At 36.6% G+C, this 23,566-nt stretch overlaps 1 protein-coding gene across 3 annotated transcripts in view; it reads left to right on the forward strand.

Moving 5' to 3' along the window:
- Positions 1-4,987: 4,987 nt before the first annotated feature.
- The window catches only part of LOC150105478 (sepiapterin reductase-like), a 40,822-nt gene continuing 22,243 nt past the window's right edge, over positions 4,988-23,566 (forward strand). For all 3 annotated transcript variants that reach the window (XM_090394185.1, XM_090394184.1, XM_090394183.1), the window contains exons 1-3: positions 4,988-5,710; positions 10,525-10,674; positions 15,993-16,079. In XM_090394185.1, coding sequence (XP_090250311.1) covers positions 5,185-5,710; positions 10,525-10,674; positions 15,993-16,079 — 763 coding nt within the window. In that variant the 5' untranslated portion in view covers positions 4,988-5,184. The remainder of the gene's footprint in view (positions 5,711-10,524; positions 10,675-15,992; positions 16,080-23,566) is intronic.

A 23,566-nucleotide genomic window follows, 5' to 3' on the forward strand; every position in this document is an offset into this window, starting at 1 on the left:
AATTGAGCGCTGTATCAATGAAATTCAGCGACATTTATGCAAAACGGTCATGGAAAATTTCGACAAAAGAGTGTGTATGTGCCAGCAAAGCCATTTATCCGATATGCTGTTCCATGCATAACCCTATATTGTATACTTTATGAATCAATAAGAAATTACAATTTTTAATTAAAAATTGTTTTTTATCAAAATTACTTCTTGCGTAAATTTTGGGACACCCTGTATATACAAACGTCTGACAAACTGGATAGATCCAAAGCAATTCGTTTGAAAAGTGACCATTCTTGATTCGATAAAAGTAAACCCTAAATCCGACTCTTATATATTTTAGTTACATTACTCATACACAAACATGGAAAAAGAAACGTAAGAACAGACCCATCACCACATTGTTTGTAATCAACCAAATCATGGAACTATTTGTGTATTGCAAACTCTCCACATAAAGAGAAATATTCCAAATCATCCCCAAAACACAATAATAATATAGCTTTCAAAAAAATAAAGTAACATCAACACTCCTGGAAAATTTCACACCTAATAAACGCTGCATTAGATAAAAACAGAATAGCATTCGTTGTTTTTTATTGACCTAACAAAAGAGTCTGACACACTAACGCAAAAAGTCCAAAAAGAAACCGAACTTTTCGAAAATAGGAGAAATTAGTGGCGCCACCTGTTGTATCTTTTTGTTGTTGAAAGCGGTAACATTCATTGGTGTTGTGTCAACTGTTTATGACATTCGTTTCATTAGAAGCCGAGTTATAGTGCCAAGAGTGACAGTGTGTTTTGACGAACGGTCGGTCGTCACGATATTCATGCCGTACGAGACGAATCGTGCTCGTACGATTCGTCTGAGACGAATTTTCGCTATCAATCGCTTCAAAACTACTTCGAGATAAAACTCACCATTGACCGTTTGGCCAGGCTGAATGAATTCTTTGAGGAAAATGCCCTTGGAATCGTAGAAACAAATCAGCATTCTCTTTACTTTTGATTTCTCCAAGCGACTTTTTTTCAGAGAGTGCTGAGTGGAGACCACCACTTCTGGTGGTCTCCACTCAGCACTCTGGCGCTTTATTTCGGACTCATACTCAAAACACCACGTTTCGTCACCAGTAACGATCGTTTCAAGGAAGTTTGAGTCCTTATGAGCGGTTTTAATGAGGTCCTTGCAGTGTTCAATTCGATTCATTTTTTGGTCGTCGGTCAACTTGTGGGGAACAAATCGAGAATTCAATTTACGAAGCGCCAAACTCTCGCTCAAAATGTTGTGTACAGTTAATTTTAGAATCTCCAATTCATCTTCAATCATCTCAAGGACGATTTCGGGTTTTTTTTGATGAAATCACACACTTTTGGATGTTAACTTCGCACAGTCCAATTTTTGGATGACTCAGCTTTTCGTCGTCCTGAAGCGTCTCACGACCACTTTGAAATCGCTTAAACCACTCGTAAACTTATACGGGACAGGAATTCATCACCGTATGCTTTTTGATGCATTTGATGCGTTTCGGTAAAACTTTTACCATTTAACACAAAAGTCAATCGCAGCTCTCTATTTGAAACTAATTTTCCGACCGTTCGTCAAAACACACTGTCACTGTTGGCACTATAACTCGGCTTCTAATGAAACAAATGTCATAAACAGTTGACACAACACTAATGAATGCTACTGCTTTCGACAACAAAAAGATACAACAGGTGGCGTTAATAATTTCTTCTATTTTCGAAGAGTTCGGTTTCGTTTTGGACAGAGGGTGTATAAACCCTCTGTCCAAAACGAAATTTCATTAGCTTTGAAAAAACAAAGCTAATGAAATTCAAAAACCCCCAGATTCTATCCATGGAGACTATTGTATTTTTTGGACGATAAGACCAAATTTATGAGACAATTTTTAGAAAAAGTATATTATTGTATAAAAATATTCACAAACCTTAAATTTCATTTATTATTATCATAACTTGTACCAGTAGCTGAATGCTACTGTACACTGGTACAAGTTCGTCTGCACCAGTCTCGTTAATGTCACTCTTCGTATTATTGTCTGAACTATTGTTATCACTCTCTTCAGAAACTAAGTCATCTTCGGTACAATCCATCGCGTTACTTATGCCGCATTTTTTAAAGACTTAATAATTGTCTCGTCCGTTCAAAACCGCATATGTCCGTCCAATAATTACTATTGACACTGGTAAAGTTTTCGTATGTAAATCGGGGATTCCCACATATGCAGCGAGACACCTGTTTGCATCGCATCGAAAATATCACTTCGTAATAGAGGTTAAGCCGGATACATGTGCGCGGTCACGTCCTAATTGGAGAATGCACGCTGCATGTAAAAAAGAAAGTCGGTAGTGTAAGGCGCTCACTGTAACACGACGTCCCGAGCGAGCGTCGCTCGTTTAGGGCATATGCTATTAAAAGTCGTAGTGGGTATTCACTGAATATATTACAATATATTTAGTGAATATCCACATTTAATAAATGCTAATATTAAAACGTGTTTGTATTTTAGTTTTTCTACTCACTTCAGCGCCCCTCAAAGAAGGTGCCCCGATGCTATGCATGTCTGCTTACCGTGTTAAGTCGGCCCTGATGTCCCCACAACCAAAAGTCGCAGGGGGTTCAGATCTGATCTAGCGCGCGCTGGCCACGTTGTACAGAAATGGCAGCTGATGATTCTGTTCTCGATAAAACGTGTCTGAAGCAACTGCTTGACAGTGGTAGTGATGTGAGGAAGGGGCACTACCCTTCATAAAAACTGTTGAATTCAGGCACTTATTCTGTTGAAGTGTTGGAATCGCCTGATTGGCTAAGAGAGATGCATATCGCTGGCCATTGACAGTGCAGGCAACGAGAGACCAACTCCACGAATAAGAAAGGTTCCGATAATGAATTTCGCTGTAAAACCACACCACACTGTAACCTTCGAGGAACGAAACGGAATCTGTCGCAAGACGTGTGGGTTTGAGGTTGCACAAATTCTTCAGTTGTGCATATTCACAGCACTGTCCGGATGGAAGTGAGCTTCTTCAGTCCAGGAAATGTTCCATGGTCAGTCGTTGTCCAGTTCAGTCCAAGCAAGAAACTGCAAGGCAAATGTTTCTCGTGCACCCAGGTCTGGATTAACCAATTGCGGGAAATCTTGTAAGGATAACAGCGCAGGATTTGCCTTACAACGTTGCGAATCATGCTTATGGGTTTGTCTAAAGACTATACATTATGCTGTGCACTGCTGCTTCCTATGACATTTGCTATCATTACTACCTGTAATGCTGTGGCTACTTCTCTGCCAGGTTCGGCATCTAAGAAACCTGTCTCTTCAAATTTTCGAATCATTTTACGTAAATCATTTGCAGCCATAGGACTCGTTAAGACACAGGTGTTATTTTGGAAAAACAACTTCACGAGAAGTGCGTGATCCTTCGGTAACGGTGCCATTGTGCTTTAACACGTTGTTTGCTCATACACAATGAGGCATTCTGCAGCTACCTGCTTTTATAGAAATTTCTTTCCAAGTATACATCATTGGGGACATTTTTCATTTTCATAAATCATAAATGGTACGGTCATAGCGTTTCAGTGCATACCAGGAGTATTGCAGAGACATGATTCGCCCTAGTGGTAACTTTTAGAACTAACGTTGGTTTTTGTGCAAAATAAAATTTCATTATTGAGATAAAGAGCCAAAAAGGCTTCACTTCGGCGATGCAAAATTATACAAATTAAGTGGATATTGAATCCAACATTATTTCAAAGCCAAATAAGAAACTCTAAGATAGAAATCTAAGATTTTCATGCCGAATGTATAGAAACTATAAAACTTTCGATGGATCCAAGCATAAGCCAACACCTGGTTCAGGCTGGGGCAACGCGTAGTAAATAGAGTAAGTTCTGATCACTATCCTTAGTATTTTCCATAATGTAGGGCACATCTCCTTACAGACATGCATGATGCTCTACATTATGGAGGGAAGGGTGAATAACCAGACCGGTTTCGACCTTTGTTGAATGTTCAAGTTCAGGTCAAACTCTAAAAACTCAGAAGAACTCTCAGAACTGATTGACTCTATCCTGTGGCAGGCTAGCCTACCACCTAGCAGAGCCGCTCATTTGCTCATCTGGAGGTGTAACAGCAACAGCCGAGCCTCAGTTAACTTCATGGGCTACAGTATTGCCATTCATCACCCAAGCTTCCCACCGGTTTCAACCTTTGTTGAGGTCTCATCAGCGAGTTGGTAGACCCAGATGTAAATACTGAGGTTGAAGTGATGCAGAAGTTCTTTAGCATACGAGTTGCCAAAAGGTGCACCAATAATTATTGAGATAAAGAGCCAAAATCTGGGTCTACCTACTCACTGATGAGACCTCAACAAAGGTCAAAACCGGTCTAGGTGGCCAGTGGCGGCCTGTGAAGTTTTAAGTGGAGGTGCTGCCTATACAAAATCATTTTTAAAAAATTCTTTTTTTTTCCTAATTAGTAACCAATTTATTAATAAATAAATCTACAGATTTATTTATTAATAAATTAATGGCGTCATACATGTCCGTAAGGAGATGTGTGACTTAGTATTTTCCATAATGTAAATTATGGAAAATATTGTTGGAAATCATTATGGAAAATTTCCATAATGTAAATTATGGAAAATACTAAGGATAGTGATCATAACTTTCCAAATCTTTACTACGAGTTTTCCCAGCCTGAACCAGGTGTTGGCTTATACTTGGATCCGTCGAGACTTCTATAGTTTCTATACATTCGGCATGAAACTCTTAGATTTCTATCTTAGAGTTTCTTATTCGACTTTGAAATAATGTTGGATTCAATATCCACTTAATTTGTAAAATTTCATTGCTGCACAGATTATCATGTTAAACATTAAATCGTTCCCGTGAGGAGTTATCCAGTCACAGCCTTTCAAAATTAAAAAAAAAAAAAAAAAAAAAAAAATCAGCCAACGCCTATTTGTTCCCGTATGGGAACAATAACCATCTAACTTCGTAATGTGAACTTTAATCACTCGGCACGTTAATACATTTTAATACATAATTTTTATGTAGTTTATATTTTATTTTTTTACTGTATTTGGCTAGCACTGTATATTCCCAAGTTAGTGGATTAAAATTTTCACTATGAATTACATAAGGTGTTGGACACAACTTCTCAATTGTTTATAAAAATGGCTACTACTTCAAAAGATTTTTGGGGTGGACGTGTCTTTTGTATGATCACCGGAGCGAGTAAAGGTCTTGGTCGTACAATTGCTATAGAATTTTCGAAGAAATTAGGAAAAGGTTCATGCCTTTCCATTTTAGCACGAAGCCTTGAGGATCTAGAAGAAACTAAGCTTTTAATTCACGAGGTTTCGGCTGTAGATGTTGATATTCATATTGTAGATCTATCCGAGCTTGATTCTGATAAATATCGAAACGTCTTTAAATTGGTCAAAAATGCTGAATTATATAGCCATGCAATTATTGTTCATAATGCTGGAACCCTTGGAGATGTATCTAAGTCAGCTGCTGAATTTACGGATAACTCAGAACTTTTAAGATACTTTAATACGAATCTACTTTCAACAATCATGTTAACATCACTATTTTTGGCATTTTTTTCTAGTGAGAAAGTAGAAAAAAAAACCGTTATTAACATCAGTTCGCTAGCGGCATTACAGCCATTTGAATATTGGAGTTTATATTGTACAGGTAAGTTGTTAAAACGATTTAGCAGAAATATACTGGCCCACTTAAAATAAAAAGGAGGGGGGGGGGAAGCATATCTGAAAAAGTAATAAGGAAAAAAAAAATGGCCTAACTGAAAAAAAGAAAAAAAAAAGGTGATAAATAAAACTTTAAAGGCTTGATTGAAGAAAGATGAATACTAAAAAAAAAAAAAAAAATGGATTGACTGGGAAGAACAAGTGATTACAAACAAAAAAGCTAGACTGAAAAAAAATGCAAAAGGAGGTTTGACCAAAAAGTGATGAATATAAATAAATTTAAATAAATAAATAAATAAAAAAATATAAATAATATAAAAATATATATATAATAAATAAATAAATATATATAAAAAATATAAAAAAAAGTAAATATAAATAAAAGGCTTGGCTACAAATGGTGAATATAAAAAAAAAAAGTGAACACAGAAAATAGCTTTGAAAAATTAATGACTACCAAAAAAGGAAAAAAAAGCTTCTCTGAAAAAAAAAAGTATTGAATACCAAAATAAGGCTACTTTTGTAAGCATATTCCCCCCCCCCCCCCAATAAGTACACATGACAATGAGTGGAATAAATCCCTTCCTCTCTATCTTAGTGAGGAAGGGATTTAATACCAGGGGAGTTAAACTTGAAGTATTAAATCCTATCCACACCAAACAGAATTTCTTAATATTTGTTTCCCAGATTTACTATTGGGTGAGAAAAAAGTGTTCTGGTATATATAAAAATATTCAAGAGGTGTTTATACTGTGTATGCAACTTTCATAAATAAAGAGGAAACAACTTATAGATGATATGGGATGTTTTCTTCTTTCTTTTCCCCTCTTATACCTTGTGGTGTTGAGGGTTTTCTATTAATTTAGCTGCAACAGTGCACAAGGATAAGATGGTTAGCCCAGTGCTTCCTGGTGTATCATATGTCTGTAGAAGTGTTCAGTTCTCAAGGCTGGTTTGCCTGCTTGTGGGATGAAAAACCCCAGATAAACTGAAGAGAAAAACCTTGCATTCCCTACCTAAGACCACCTAACTTGGCAATGTCTATAAAAGATCCTGAGTTCCTCATGTCAGCAACAGGAATTGAACCCAGGACACTCCTTTCTTTTAATTAATTTGAGGAAAGGAGCATCCTGGGTATTTATAAAATTAAAACATTCCATGATATGGAATGTTTTCATTTATAATTTTTCAGCATAACACTGTTGAAAGCATAACACTCTTGTGTATTCCAGTACAAATAGAACACTGCTGTGGAAATAACATCAAGTGAGCATTGGTTTGTAAACTAGAAAGCAAAAGCTGGCAGTCTTTCCAATGAACACAAGGCTTTTTCAACATCATACCTGTTATAATCGTTATAAGCATTATTGTAGAGAAGAAATATTTAACAATCTGGTAAAGGATCACTACTCCTTTCAAATATGGACAAAAATGTATCTAGAAAGCACAATTTTATTTTTATTTCATTAGTTTTTTAACAATGGATCACTGGATGATGATACCCTGTCTTGAAATTTATTTTAAGAAATTGTTTTTTCTAAACATTTATTGAAAAGGATAGATATTTGTAAATAACTCATACATTTACACAAGTTACTTTGTGACCAAATGAGAGAAAGAAAATCAATGACTTCTGAAAAATTGTTTTTAATTATTCATGCACTAACCTCATTAAGGGATAGGGTTGATGATCCATTACTGACCACCTTAACTTTCCAAACTACACTCTACAAGATTCCTTTTGCTACAAGTGCTGAAAGCATAGATTTATCATCTGCTATTCTATGTTAGATTGTGGCAAATTGTGAATTCCTTCTTTATGATCCAATCTTGGTCAAAATGTCTTTATCCTTTCAGTTGCATTCATTTGCTCTGCCTGTTGTTTCAAAATTCTGATGCTAACCACTCCAATCTTTTTCATTAATTTTCTGTGTAACTTGATCGTCTACATTCCAAAAAACCGAGGTCTTCCTTGAGGACTTCAATATTTATTCCGACTAGTTTCTCAGCTTCACTTTCACTATCAAACTGGAAGAGATGCTAAGATACTGTTGTCAGCAGCAATCTTTTAAAATAAATCATCTGCCCATCAGAATACTCAGTAATACATTTCACTCTTCCAGCACTCTTGATCTTTAATCATTTCTCCTGATATTGTATATGTCAATTTTCCTCTTGGTAACTCCAACCATAACCTAACCTCATCTAAGTGTCCTTCACTCAACCAATTTGTGTTCTCTCATCTCCTTTATCATTATAATACTCCCAAATATACTCCCCTTCTTGCAGTGACTTCACTCCAAAATGGAGAAATAATTGGAGTCACAAGTTTGAGTACCTGGAATGGCTAAAACAACAGTCAGAGACATGTCTAAAATTTGGAAGGATGGATCTCTCTCCATGGGAACAAAGTTGAGGATTTTGGATGCAGTTGATTTTCCAACAGTGACTTATGGATGCGAGACTAGGAACCTGAAGAAGTCAGATAAGAAAAGGATACGTACTTTTGAGATGTGGTGTTACAGAAGGCTGTTGAGGATATCATATACTGAAAGGCATACAAATGAATTGGTGTTAGAAAAGATCAGTGGAACTTTAAGGCTCCTTAGACAGAAGAAAGTTAAAATATTTTGGGTGCATTAAAAGGAAGGAAGGAAGACTTTTCATAACAGTAATAGAAAGTAAAATTCCTGTTAAAAGAAGAAGGGGTAGACCGTCAATAAGATGGATGGATGGTGTGTGTGAAATGACTGATCTTCAGAGTTGAATCCTCCAGAAAAGCAGAGAACCAAACTACATGGTGAGGCCTGGTGTGGCACATCACTGAGCATCGGAGTGACCATATGGCATCTGTGGATGCCCAGTGAACATATGGATGAAATATACTCCCAAATATACAAAAATACTAGTCTGAGTGGTGAAGATGGAGAGTTGTAGAGTAGGTGTCCTCCCTTGATGAGTCTTTGGACTCCTTGGAGATGTCATGAAATAATAAATAAAAATGACCTGTTATGATTTCCTGTATTCCTTTTCTTTTTGGCTGACTGATTTTTTTTTTTTTTACTTCTGATCCAAACACTTGCTCCAACCAAATAACTGAAAAGCTCTTATTAGAATAATGAATCCCCCCCCCTCCAAATTCCACCCATAACTCCAGACCATTATTGGATGATAGACTCTGGAAAACAATGTAGAGAAAGATGACTAAAATAATAATACTTCTGGAATGTTGGATATCATGTAGTAGATGGAAGGAAATGATGCAGCATCATAGAAATGTGTAAATTGGGAGAGGAGTTTTTATGAGATTACCACAAAGAGAAGGGAAAAAATAAGAAGCCATTCCTGAAAGTTGTATGATAGGGATGTGAAAATAATAATACACACACACACACACACACACACACACACACACAGACAATTTTTTTTATTGGATAGTGGTGGGTGAGTGAAGAAATTAATGGTTAAAGAATGTGCATAAAGATAGTGACTGAATTTAAGGCACTATGTAATAAATACAGTGATAATTTAATGATCTTTTGGGATGAGTCTTGCATTTTTAAGGAATTTGATAGTAATAATACTGCAGTAGTTTTATTTATAAATCATTAAATACTAATATATTTCTGGGAAAAGCAATTCTATATTTTTAATTTTCTTTTTTTTTTAAATGTTCGACCTGCCCATAAAAGATTAAACATTTACGATGCACTGACAACATAGTTAGGTTGTGTGTTGCAAGCTGGGAACCTGCATATTATTATTATTATTATTATTACGGGCAACTCCAGGGAGTCCTTAGACTCATTGAGGGAGGCCCCCAAATCATGTTCATCACAACTATTCGACATTCATACAGTATCTATCATACCTCGCCTTAAACTCATTCACTGTTACAGCACCCACCACAGACTCTGGCAGCCCATTCCACTCATTCACCACTCTAAAAGTAAAGAACCCAGCTCTAACACCCTTACTAACCACACTCTTGCCCAGCTTCCATGGATGTCCCCTAGTCCTCCCACAACCAGCCCTGTTCTCAAAAATATCTTCTGAATTAATTTTATAGAAACCCTTCAGTAATTTGAATGTCTCAATCATATCTCCCCTCCTCCGCCTATCAACCAATTTTTGCAACCCACAAATATCATCAACCTGTTCTCATAAGGTTCATTCCACAGACCTGCTATCATCTTGGTCACTCGACCTTCTTAACTCAACCTCCTCCTCCCCATCAAGAAGAAACCTAGGTAACCAAATCTGGGCACAGCAATCGAGATGGGGGTCTTATCAAGGCTCGATACAGAGGAACAATAACATGCTTGTCTCTGCTTGTCAACGTATTCTTCAGCAATCAAGTGATTTGATGAGCTGATTTGGCCACTTTTGCAATGTGCCCCCTTAACTTCAACTCCTTATCCACCAACACTCCTAAATCTCGTGCCTCATCAATTTCCTGGAGTACAGTTCCACCAATGTAGTAAACTGCTGCTAATCTTTTCACCCCAAAATGTATAACCTTACATTTTGCCACATTAAATTGACTTCCATTCTCCTTAGCCCAGACCTCCAATCTTAATATGATACCAAACAGTTTTTATTCTTATTCACACTATATAAGTATGGTGATGGATATACTGTAGGTGTTGATGATCTCACATCATCAACACCACATATAAAAATGATCTGCCACCTAAGGTAATTTCATCAATAGTGATTTCAGTATGAATTGATAGATATTTAAGAATAAAACTCAATATAATATCCATTAAGTTTATTTTTTATGTTATGTTGTTATAGGCAAAGCTGCTAGAGATATGTACTTTCGTGCACTTGCAGAAGATGAAAAAAGTGTGCATGTTTTGAATTATGCGCCTGGTCCTCTAGATACAGATATGATTAAGGAAGCAGAAAGGAACTCTGTACCAAAAATTAGGGAATTTGTAATAGGTAGGTGTGTTAATTTTGAATTTTAAATTGTCATTTTTATTATTTTAGGCAACTTCATGGAGTCTGAAGACATCATGGAGACTCATTTTAATTATTATTCACACAGATTTGCCATACCTTTTCTGAACTTATTCACTAACAAAACCTGACAACCACCACTGCCAATCCATCCCATCTTTCTCCAATCTCTATGGAAAAAAACTAGTTTCATTGCATTCTTGCACAATTTTCAGGGGTACTCCACAAAAACCCCTTTAGTAACTTATGTTTTTATCATACCCCTTCTTTTCTGTCTATCAACTAACCTTTGTAAGCTATAAACCTTCAGACTGTCCCCATAGGAAGCATTCTACAGATCCATCACCATTTTGGTCACTCGCCTGTTTATCTTCTCCACAACTTTATCATTTCCAAAAAATCCTGTTAACCTAATTTGTGCACAGTAATCTAGATGTGATTGTATCAGACCAATAAAGAAAAATAAAAATTCCTTATCTTTACTTGTCGGCATGTTTCTTTTACATCCAAGCAATCCTTGAGCTATTTTGTCCACTTTTTGAAATATATCCTTGGATTTCCACTCTCTGTCCACCATTATCTACACATTCCTGGCCTCATTTCTGTCTTTTTTCATCTATGTAATATGTAGCTTGTAGTCTTTTCATTCCTAAAATTCTTAATCTTACACTTTGCCGGATTGAACTGGTAGCAGTTATCCTTTGTCCATACCAGTCTGTTTAAATCATCTTGCAGGATTCAACTGTTTCTTTTGCTTCTATCATCATCTCCCTACCATCTATATTTATTATGGTTATCTTTCCATAAGCATTCTTCCATTAGCTTACTGCATTGCAAAAGAAATCTTTTGAGATTTCTTTTAGTCTATTTGGCTAATTTCCTCTCATTTGATTTGACCTTCCTTGTGATGCTGGATTTTGTATTGCCTATAAGCTTACTGATCACATTTCTTCTTTTTATATTCCCTCTGAAACATTCTTTTTTTCAGCTTCTGCTTGAAGATGTTACTCATTCATTTAATTCCTACCTGATTTATCTTATTAACTCTTGATATATATTTGAAACTGCTTTCCCAAAAAAAAAAAAAAAAAAAACCCTTAATCATTTACAATGCTCTACTAATATCATTCTCTAGCAATTCTTATTCCATGGAACTTGTAATTTATTAATATTATTATTATTCCAGACCTTCATGGAGTCATAAAATTCATTTTGGGAGGTCAATCCTAGATAGCACAGAGTATCATACCACTCTTTAAACTCATCTGCTGTTTGCACTTTCAGATTATATATTCCACATTCACATCAATCTTCATGCACAAAACGTGCCTCATACTCTTATTTACTATTTCTTTTTTTGCTACTTCTAGGGATAGCTCCCCTTGTCCTTGCTACTTCCCTTCTTTTCACCTTATGAAAAATTTCCATTGTTAATCCAGTAAATACTTTTCATCAGCTTAAATGTTTCAGTCATATCCTACCTTCATATTCTATCTACCAAACTCTGTAGTTTGCATATCGTCAGTCTGTCCTAACCAAAATTGAGCAGTCCTGATATCATTTTCGTTATCTTCCTCTCCAAGGTTACTTCATTCCCTTCAAATCTCTGTGACCAGACCAGATCTGAGCACAGTAATCCAGATGTGGTTGGAGCTTTATACAATGGAAGCACCACTCTTGTATCTCTGCTGGTCACTGACCTCTTTGGTATTGTAGTAATTGTATGGGCTGTGTTCACAACCTTTGCAATATGCCCTCTGAACTTTAAATTTCTATCTACAATCTATTGTAGATAGAAATTGGTGTGATAGAAATTTCTATCACACCAAGTTCTCTTGCTTCCTCTCCTTCCTGTATAACTCTACTAAGTGAATATGAAGCATCCCATCTGTGAATCCCAAATATCAAAAGTTTATATTTAACTGCATTAAACTGACATCCCCATCCCATTCATTTCCTCACCCTTTGAGCTTATTCAAATCCTCTTGAAGAACCAAAACATCAGCACTATTACTAATAACCCTCTCATGCTTCACATTGTCTGCAAACAGCTAAATATCAAGACCAGTGACAATATCATTGAGATAAAGACTGAAAGATAATGGTCCCACTACCAAACTTTGTGGAACTCTACTTGTATCCTTCATACTCCCTTATACTATTCCTCCTATACAACTCTCTAATATCTGTCAGAAAGCTGGTTACCATTCCAGTTCACCAACCTAATCTTCTTCTTCTGGTTCCCATCTGCCATACGGCCGCGGGAGGGTAGCTATATGCTACCATTCTAGGGAGAGATGATTATGAGCAAGGTGGTTTCTCGTTGCCTTCCTTGCCGTAAGTATTTATGACTGTAACCTGTGTGTTCACGGGGACGGTTTGCCTGCTTGCAGGATGAAAAACCCCAGATAAACTGGCGGAAAAAACCCTGCTGCCCACGCCCAAGACCGGCTAACTTGGCTATGGCTGAGGAAGATCCTTAAGCTCCTCACGTCGTGGACGGGAATCGAACCTAGGACATTCCTTCCCCAGGCATATGGTTGCGAAGCGCAAAGCCACTTGGCTAACCGTGCGGACTACCAACCTAATAACCTAACTTATATGTTGCAATTTAAACACAAACTTGTCATGTAACAAATGACTTTGCAAAAAAAAAAAAAAAAAAAAAAGCCTTATATGCCTTACCTTCATCTACAGCACTGGTTACTCTATTATAAAAGGCAAATAAATTAATAAATGAGTACTCCAAACCAATTCAGACCTGTGAAAATAATAGTGGCCTCATCTGCAAAATTCTGTGTGAGTTCTTACCAATTTTTCCAAAATTTTAACAACCAGAGAAGAAATACTAACTAACTGGTCTGTAGTTTGATGTATAGTGGTACTATCTTACCCTCATTCCACTTCTCAACAACTTTTCCTGTTGCAAAATGTTCATTAAACAGCCAGGTTAATGGCATCATCAGTTCCTTAGCATATTCCATTAAAATGTGGCAGAGTGATTGTGTTGGTTAAATGTAACAATCTCGCAGATGATGCTGGTGTTACAAGAAGAAGTAGCAGTGTATTTGAACGATATAACAAAAAATTTTTTTTCCCTTAATTATATCATATAGATTTGTATAATAGTGCTTTTTTTTTTGATAGTCAGACTAGATATAATCATTGTGCTGTGGTATTATGGTTCTAAGAGTGTTTACTTGGGTTGTTATTTTGATTAATGTGGAAGTGATAGTTAATGTCACCAAAACAGCAGCAGTGGCAGAAAAGAAGTGTATCCCAGCAATGCGGAATTTTTCAACTTTGAGATCAAGTTTTTCCCTGGCCTTTTTGCAGTGGATACAATGCAACAATTATTTTATGTATGCACCCAGAAGTTAAAGATTTATGGAGTGTTAGATAAAATGATAAAGGAATGTATTATAGTATGTGAGAAGTGCAATGAAGGGTTAGGATGTTCCAAAAATGAGAACAGCGTTACCAAGAAGGATGGAAATGCTTGCAATGGTAATAATAGAAGTGATGTGGATGAGCTCAGGCAAGAGTTAATGAAAAATAAGAGTTAGGTTAAATGTATGGAGAAGGAAATTGAACGTTTAAAGAAGAGAATAACTGATATAAATGACAAGGAGATTAATAAGAAGCAGATATCTAAAGATGATAGGGTTGCTTTATATGGTGACTCAATCATTAAATGTGTGGTAAAAACATAAGGTGCATAAAACATGTTTTACAGATGGTACAATAATGCGAATATCAGATGCCTTGCATGGAAGGAAGAAATGGGCATTAGAATTAGTGGTAATGGTAGGCACAAACGACTTGGATAGTGAGACAAAGAATGTGGAAAGGGATTTTGAAGAAGTTGTTGCAGGAGGTGAAGGATAATAGTGTCATTGGGGAAAGTGATTAGTTTGTTGCCCAGATATGACAGTAGTTTTTATTTATTCTTATGGCAAAAATACAAAGCAGTTATATGTCAATGTCTAGTCCAGAAAGCCAATCCAGGACCTCATCCTTATGGATGTTTGGGAGGTTACCATGAAATGGGTGCCCAAGGGCACCTGTTCACAATATGAGTGATCGTCTGGGCTATGGGGGGTAACAGTCACAATAAGGGTGGTCTGACAGTTTCCATTTGTGTATGTGCCACATCTGCCCTGATTAGTTTTAATCCTGTTGACAGATGACCAAATCTTTCTAGGAAGAGCCAAGCCGTGCTGCGGAGCACAGGGATCTTCAACCAGGAAGCCATTTGTTGGGAGATTGTTGGACCAGTGCTCTCTCCACATGTCAGATGTTGATGGTAAAGCAGCTGAAGAGAGTTCGTCCATGGACCGGAAAGAGTTTCTTGATTTTAGGTGAAAGCTAGGTGGATTTTTGAGAATCAAGTGCAGGGGCAGGAGTGGGTTGCTCATTACTTTAAATTCTTTAATCAAGGCGTGTCTTCTCCATATATTTGATGGAACCATGTTAGATAAGACAGGCAGGCAGGCAGCCAGGGGAGACAGGGTGCTTCTCAGTGTCCCACTAATTGTGTGCACAGTAGAATTTAGGTGGGGTGTCGATGATGTTAGTGTGCGCACTTCTTTCCCAGATGGAGGAACAGTATTCTGCTGCAGAGAATGCAAGGGCTGGTGCAGATGACCTTAGGACTTCTACCCCATAACCGCAGGTTGTTCCAGCAAGCCTTGAAATGATATTATTTATCATTTTAATTTTCTTGGACAGGTTGGTGATGTGTCTTTTATAGGTTAGGCTTCTGTCCAGGCTCACTCCAAAGTATTTCTGGTGAGGCCTCGTGTTCTATCATCTTGCTACAGAAAGAGAGGTTGAGGTGTCGATTTGCCTCCAGGAATCTATTTTGTGTCTAGTACTGTTTAAAATATTTTTTAATGACTTTTGTCAGTCACATTTCATGGATTCGTTGACTTTCTATGATAGAATAACTATAAATATGTGGGATTAATATTAAAAGTGGAGACAATTTGTAATTACTTCATTGTCTGAAAAATTTTCATAGTGTAATTCATTCAATGCATATGACAACTCATATGCACTGAAGATAAAAGTTATTAGTAATCAAGACCCACATTACCTTTATGGTTGGTTTACTTGATAGCGTCTGTCTACATTACCTAAACCAAGGCATTTATATCACCCTTCTCTCTCTCTCTCATGTGAAATAAATATATGCATAACTATTTTGACTTTTGGTACTCAATAAAATAAATCATTGTTTCCTGACTTAAAAGTTTTGAACTGTCATTTTTGGTTATGTTTTGTTTTCTCTTTAACAGGGGCTCGTGCAAGTGGTCAGATATTATCCACTACATTCACAGTGTCAAGACTAATCACTATCCTTGAAGATGGGAAATATAAATCAGGTGATCACATTGATGTGTATGATAAGTGATGAGTATTGATAAGGACGTCTAAATATAATGTGTTTACACATAAAGGCCATATAATAAATGTTTGCATATAATAAAGATTATATAAATATAATTTTTTATATTACTTATGTTTCATAAATATTGTGACCATTTCCTGTAAATGTTGTTATAAAATGGAATATAGTAATGAGAAACCTATGGAATTTCTGCCTGTGAGCATTGAAGTTGATAAGTTAATGCTGTCAGAAAGATTAATATATACAAAAATTGAAATAAAAAAAAATTATAATTCAACTGTTATAGTCGGCTCTCATTAAAACAAATTTATGGAGATTACTCATAACTTATTTTAAGGGTATTAACAACACCAAATAAACAGTTTTATAAAAAAGATGTTTATTAATTGGCTTACATTTCACTGAATTTCAAATCACATCTTTAGAGTCCAAAGCAGCATGTTATAGTTTATACATGACAATTGAGTAAGTGAAACAATTCAAATTGTAATGGACAAAAGTATTGATTTGGCATCCTCTAATGTTGTAAAAAAAAAAAAAAGAAGTACTACAGCTATGTATGAATTGATCTTAAGATAACAGTTTCCCAAATTTTTGGCAAATTAATGCAACCATATTTGTTCAGGTTAGGAGAATTTTTCATAGTCATGGCTGACTCTAAAATAATCTTTCTGATCTGTAATGACTTCTAAATAGCACATTAGTTTTCTTCCATGTAACCATGTGTGAAAGGGGGGGGTGTCCAAAGCATGGTCTGCCAGTCCTGACTTGCCACAATAATGGTAGTGAATATATTTTTTATGTTCTCCAAGGCAGATTGTTAGGAAGATCTGTTAACATCCTAGGTTGTTAACAGATCTTCCTGTCTGCCATAGTAGGCCAAGTCACAAGGAACTTAATACACTTCAGGATATGCTAGAGGATGAAGTTTATCCTTAGGAGAGCAGATAAGAGTTGCTAATTTAATATGCAGTTTGAATGTAGTGCAAAGGCCATGTTTTATTAGTACTTTAGCTATCTTTTCTGATGTACCTCTGACACAGGGAATAGGAATAGTAATGTTGTGTTCCTTTGTATTATTATTATTATGGTCCAACCACATAAGCGAGAGCTCTAGTTGGCAGACTGCTAAGAAGAGTCAATTCATGTTGAAGGCTAGAAAGAAATAAGGCGATGAACGAAATTCGTCAACAACAGCGAAATCATGTGCTTTATAGGCTAAATTTTCCAACTGTTATAAGCAAAATAGTTACCACTTTAAAAAAGCTACAATGATCATAAAAGAGAAGTTAATTTTCCGACGTGTAATAATAAACAACTCATCCCACAATACGGATTGATTACCCTAATATCAGAATGGATTCTCCTTCTGTGGATATGCGCAGAAGTGTCGAAGGGTCTCATATCTGTGAGCGTACTATATTATTATTATTACACGATACCTCCAGGGAGTCCAAAGACTCAATGAGGGAGGGCACCCACTCTAACTCACTAACTACAGCAAACAGTAACTACCATCATCATAATCATCTACACCAGTGCAATCTACTGCCCACTACCACCACTAATATTTTCACACACAAGACAAACATCCATGCCCATGGCGGGATTCAAACCCACAGCCTTTTGGCTGGAGAGCAGATACGCTAACCACTTGGCTAACCAGGCCGGCATTAGAGGTGGGAGAAGTGATGGGGCTAGGTAGTATTTTATCCATTTTGTAGGAATTGTAGCTATAGGAATTATAAGCCAGTTAATAAACATAATTTTTATAAAATAGTTTCCTTGGTGTTGTTAATACCATTAAAATAAGTTGTGAATAACATTCAACACCTAAGCTTGTCTGTTAGTTTATGGAGATCACAAGAATAGATTGTTATAGTGGCTAGTTTGCTGCAGCAAATTTCTTTTAACATAGCATATATCTCTGAAATTTTGGTTAGGACTTATCAGTAGTTGGTATTAACCTCCCTACTGGGCATGGCAGATGAAATAGCAAGACCAAATTGCTCTTCTTATCCATGTTATTCAATGGGTGTTACAGAATCATATCCAGATTAGCTTGACATCTATAGACGTCATGGCCAGTTGGGAGGTTAATGGTGTTTGCTACAGTAAGAGTCAAAATAGATATGTAAAAATTTTAAGACAACACTGCAATATAATTAGCACATCCCCATATTGCTACTTTCAAATATTTCTAAAGGTGTCTTAAACATTTTACAAGTCATGAAGTTTGTATTTTTGTGCCTTTAGTTCCCAGTTTACATACCATGTTTTTTTTAAAGTCAGTGAAAGTTATCATTTGTTTAAAATTTTTTCAAAGTAAAAATCTGATAAATGTATGTTGCAATTTCTCTATTTCATGCAGTCTGAATAATCATACTGTATACTTTGTTATTATGTTATTATTTTAATAATAACATAATAACATATAATTTTAATAGTTATATCTTTTCTAAATAACTTAGGGAATTGAAACAACGTAGATCCGAATTTAAATTAAATAATACTTTAATAGATATTTCCGATATTTCGGCAATGTCTCATTGCCATTTTCTAAAGGAACTTACAAAAGGCAGGAGCACAACAGGCTCTAACAATATAGTAACTGGAAATGAAGATATGAAGCTATCTTTCTCCTAGAAGTCCTGATGGTGCCCTCTGGCGGGCTAAGTAGGCATTCTTGGCCGTTGGGCTGAAGATCTGCTGATGTATGCCTCCCAAATTTGGGGCAGTCGCATACATCCAAATTTGTTGAGGTTTGGAGAGTTTCTTAGGGCAGAGGCTGATTCCATAAATAATATTTCGAATTTATATTTGCACCGGTGTATTATTTTTGCTTTCTTCCACCGTATTCTGTGGCGAGTATCCAGAGCATGGTCTGCAAGACCAGAATGGCTATATTTGTAAAACCGGATGTAGTCCTTGTGTTCAGAAATTCTGATATTCGCTGTCCTGCCTGTTTGGCCAAAGTACGACAGTTTACAACTGCAAGGGACCTGGTATACACCAGGTAGGTCTAGGGGAAGTGGTTGGTCTTTGGTAAAGCGGATAAGGGATGCCAATTTTCTGTAAGGCCTGTAACAGGAGGTGAGGTCATGTTTTTTTAGAATTTTGGTAATTTTTTCTGAGGTGCCTCGGATGTAGGGAATGATGATGGATTTAGAGTAATCTTTTTTGTGGAGGGGGAAGGAGGGGGGGGCTGTGGTTTGTAGGTTTTAATATTTTTTGGATTTTTGGGGGGGGGTAGCCATTGGCTGAGAAAGTGTTTAGGATGTGATTTAGTTCAGTGTTAAGGGCTATGTCGTTAGAACAGATTAGTTTAGCCCTGTTGTATAGTGTTTTTACCACTCCATATTGTTGTGAGGGGGGGGGGTGAGATTGTTGGTGGATGTATCTGCCTGTATGGGTGGGTTTTCTGTAAACTGAGAAAACCAAAGTTCCATCAGGCTGGCGGGTGACTAGTGTGTCTAGGAAGGGGAGGCAGTTGTTTTCCTCTTTTTCCAGGGTGAACTTGATTCTGGCGTGTTGGTTGTTTAAGTGTGTGAGGAAGGAGAGGAGTGTTTCAGAGCCATGTGGCCAAATAGCGAACACATCATCAACGTAGCGAAGCCATATGGTTGGTTTTTGTGGGGCAGAGGCTAAGGCTTTTTCCTCAAAGGTCTCCATAAAGAAATTGACTAAGGGTGGGGAGAGTGGTGAGCCCATGGCTGTCCCCTCTATTTGTTTGTAGAATTTTCCCTGCCAAACGAAATAGCCTGAGTTCATTGTGAACTGAAATAGGGCTGAGATATCAGGAGAAAATTTAGCTTGGATTAGCTCTAAAGTTTCCTTGAGTGGAACATTGGTGAATAAGGAGGAGACGTCGAAGCTGACCATTATGTCATTATGTTGGAGTGTAAGGTTTTCTATGCTGGCTTTGAAGTGGGTTGAGTTTTTTGTGTGTGATGGTGTGTTGCCAGTATAGTGTGTGAGCTCTCTGGCTAAATATTTAGCTAATTTGTATGTGGGGGATTCAATGCCATCCACTATGGGACGTAATGGCACATTTTCTTTATGTATTTTTGGGAGTCCGTAAATACGGGGGGGTATAGAGTTAAACGGTTTTAATCTGTTGGTAACTTCTACAGGCCAAGAAGTGACTTTCTTAAGGAGGCTGTGAAGTTTTCTAATTTGTGAGTTGGTGGGATTGTAATTGATAGGGAGGTAAGTAGCCCGATCTAATAGGAGAGCATTCAGCTTACCTTTGTAGTCCTTTTGGTTAAGTACTACAGTTGCATTTCCTTTATCCGCTTTGGTGATAACTAATTCTTTATTATTTCTCAATTCCTGTAGGGCTTCAAATTCCTTGTTGGATATATTGGTTTTGGGTGGTTTTGCTATGGAAAGGACACAAGCTACATCCAGTCTTACACTGTTGGCGATTTGATGTGGAAGGTGGCGTTTTCCTCTTTCAATCTGGATCATAATATCCTCACTTGGTATTTTTTTGGGAGCAATGGCGAAGTTGTGGCCACGTGAAAGCACGTTGAGAGCTTCAGGCTTCAGGGTGACTGAAGAAAGGTTGATTACAGTGTTGGTAGCAAGTTCTGGATTGACGGTGGAATTCTTTTTTATTAATTTATCGAATTTCTTCATCTGTCGGCTTCGTATCTTTTCAAACTCTTTGTCTGCGGAGGTACACGAGACGTCATGTAAAATTGTCCACAGTTCTTGATTCAAAGTGCACGAAAGTTCCTCTTCGAGGGTACGAATAGCTTCGTTAATTTTGGCTAAGCCTAACCGCGTGGCGGTGATTTGTTCGCGTAGTAACGCGTAGCTAGCGCGGTTGTATATACGGAGCGCTTTTTGCGAAACAAAACGGTGCTTCAATTTTACACAGTTTGGGATTACCTTGTATAATACTTTAATATTTTAATATTATACTTTAATATTTAATATTTTAATACTTTATAATAAATTATAATACTTTAATATTTAACTAAAATAATACTTTAATATCTATTAAAGTATTATTTAATTTATATTCGGATCTACGTTGTTTCAATTCCCTAAGTTATTTAGAAATGCATAACCAACGTATAAGCCTATCTACGAGAATTTAATAGTTATAATTTATAATAACATATATTATTAATATATGTTTATTTATATAAATATAAATAAACATTATATAAATAGTTTATTTATAATAACATATATTATTAATAGTTATAATTTTAATAATAACTAACTGCATCTTGGTTATTATGATACAACGTATCATAATAACTAAGATGCAGTTAGTTATTATGATACAATGCCTCCATGGAGTCTCTGGACTCATTGTAGAAGGCCTCTCTCTCCACACCTTACAATTGTATCTTTGTCTGTTAAATGTATGTATTTTCTGCCAGTCTTGTAAAAGGGAAAACCCAATATCTGAGAGTAAAAACAATGCTACCTCCATACAAGACTGATTAACTCATCTTGAAAAGTCCTTAAATGATATGAGGAATCGTTGCAGATACATTGCATCCTAAACAAAATTCAAACTCGGGTATTTTTAACCAAAGGGCATCAACTGAGGAGTATACTGAGTTCAGTGGAATGGGATCGATTGCTGGATGGGAAGAATGTCGACAGTTCATGGGAAGCATTTAAACAATACTTAAATAATATGATATCGGACACACTCTGATATCATATTATTTATGTATTGTTTAAACGCTTCCCATGAACTGTCGACATTCTTCTCATCCAGCAATCGATGCCATTCCACTGAACTCAGTATACTCTTCAGAAAAAGAAACTGGCTCTGCATGCTAAAGACAACCCACAAGAATTCTATTGATATGCTGCAAGTAAAAGAAAGAATGAATATGAAAGAATAACTCTTCTAAATGTGGATGGCATGAGAGTTACAGATGCACAAAAAAGGTTGTTCAACTAATGAGTGCCCATTTTTTTAAAAGCTATCAACCTGGTGTATGCAATATTGAGCTCACTTGCTACCTCTTCACTGAATGAAGAAACTCAGGTGTATGAGGATGAGGTATTAGAGCTGTAGCACAATCTGAATAAGAATTCAGCAATAGGGACGGATGGGATATCAGCACATGTGTTAAAAGAGTGTTCAGTTGAACTGGCTATTCCATTGATGAGACTGTTTAATATGAGTCTCAGAACAGGGAAGATTTTGCAGGAATGGAAAGATTATATGGTAATTCTGTTGCACAAGGGTGGTGCAAATACCGATATATCCAGCTGTTGACCAATTGGTGTCTCAGGAGTGGTGGTGGTGAAGATTTTATTGAAAAATTGGTTAGGGCTCGCATTCAGAAATGGGTTGACATTGAATCTCTACTCTGCAGTGAGCAACATGGGTTTACTAAGGGAAGGTCATGTTTTAGCAACTTTCTCACATTGTATAATAATGTTATCATTGAACTAAACAAGGAGAATGGATACACCGTGATACTTTTGGATTTTGGTAAGGCTTTTGACAGAATACAGCATGGTAGACTGCTGCATAAATTGGAGAATATGGGTTTGGGTTATAGAATATTAGCATGGATAACAGGATGGCTGACTGATAGATTTCAAAAAGTGGTATATGGGGGATGTGAGTCTGCAAGATTTAAAGTAACCAGTGGTGTACTACAAGGATCAGTGCTTGGTCCACTGTTATTCAATCTGTATATTAATGATATTGGGAAGGATTTGACAAGCGACATACAGCTATTTGCTGATGATGCAAAGATAGGTAATCAGGAATGCTGCCGATATGCAGTACTTGCAGAATGATTTGAATAGGCTAGAATTGTGGGCATGGGAAAATGGATGTCAGTTCAATGTCAGTAAACATAAAGTCATTCACTTTGGCATGATTAGATATCCAATGACATATTATATTGGTGGGATTATGCTAGAAGAAACTGATGAGGCTAGGAATCTTGGAGTATTAGTAGCTGGGTAGTTGAAGTTCAGGGACAATATAGCAAAGATTGCAAATACAGCTCAAAAGATAATTTCAATGCTGAAACAAACATTCACATATAAAGATAAGGATGTCATTTTGCTTCTTTACAAGGCCTTGATAAGACCCCACTTGGACTATAGGTCTGGTTTCCTGGTTTCTATTGTGATTCTGTTATATTGGAGAGAGAGTACAAAGGAGAGTGTTAAAAATTATATCAGGATTGGGGAATACTGATTATGAAGACAGATTGAGAATTTGTTGACTATAGACACTAGCAAACAGGTAAAAGAGGGGTGATATGATTGAGACTTATAAACTTCTGAAAGAGTCATACAGGATTTCAATTCATGGAATTTCAATTTATGGAGGGTGGGGAAAGGACAAGAGGGCATTCTTGGAAGCTGAGAATTAAAGCCGTTAAGAATGGGGTGAGGGCTAGATTTTTCTCTCAGAGGGTGGTGCGTGATTGGAATGGATTACCATTGGATGTTGTGAGT

Source organism: Typopeltis vanoorti, chromosome 6 (assembly GCF_054136105.1).
Source record: "Typopeltis vanoorti isolate ZY-2024b chromosome 6, IOZ_Tvanoo_1.0, whole genome shotgun sequence".
Taxonomy (NCBI): Eukaryota; Metazoa; Arthropoda; class Arachnida; order Uropygi; family Thelyphonidae; genus Typopeltis; species Typopeltis vanoorti.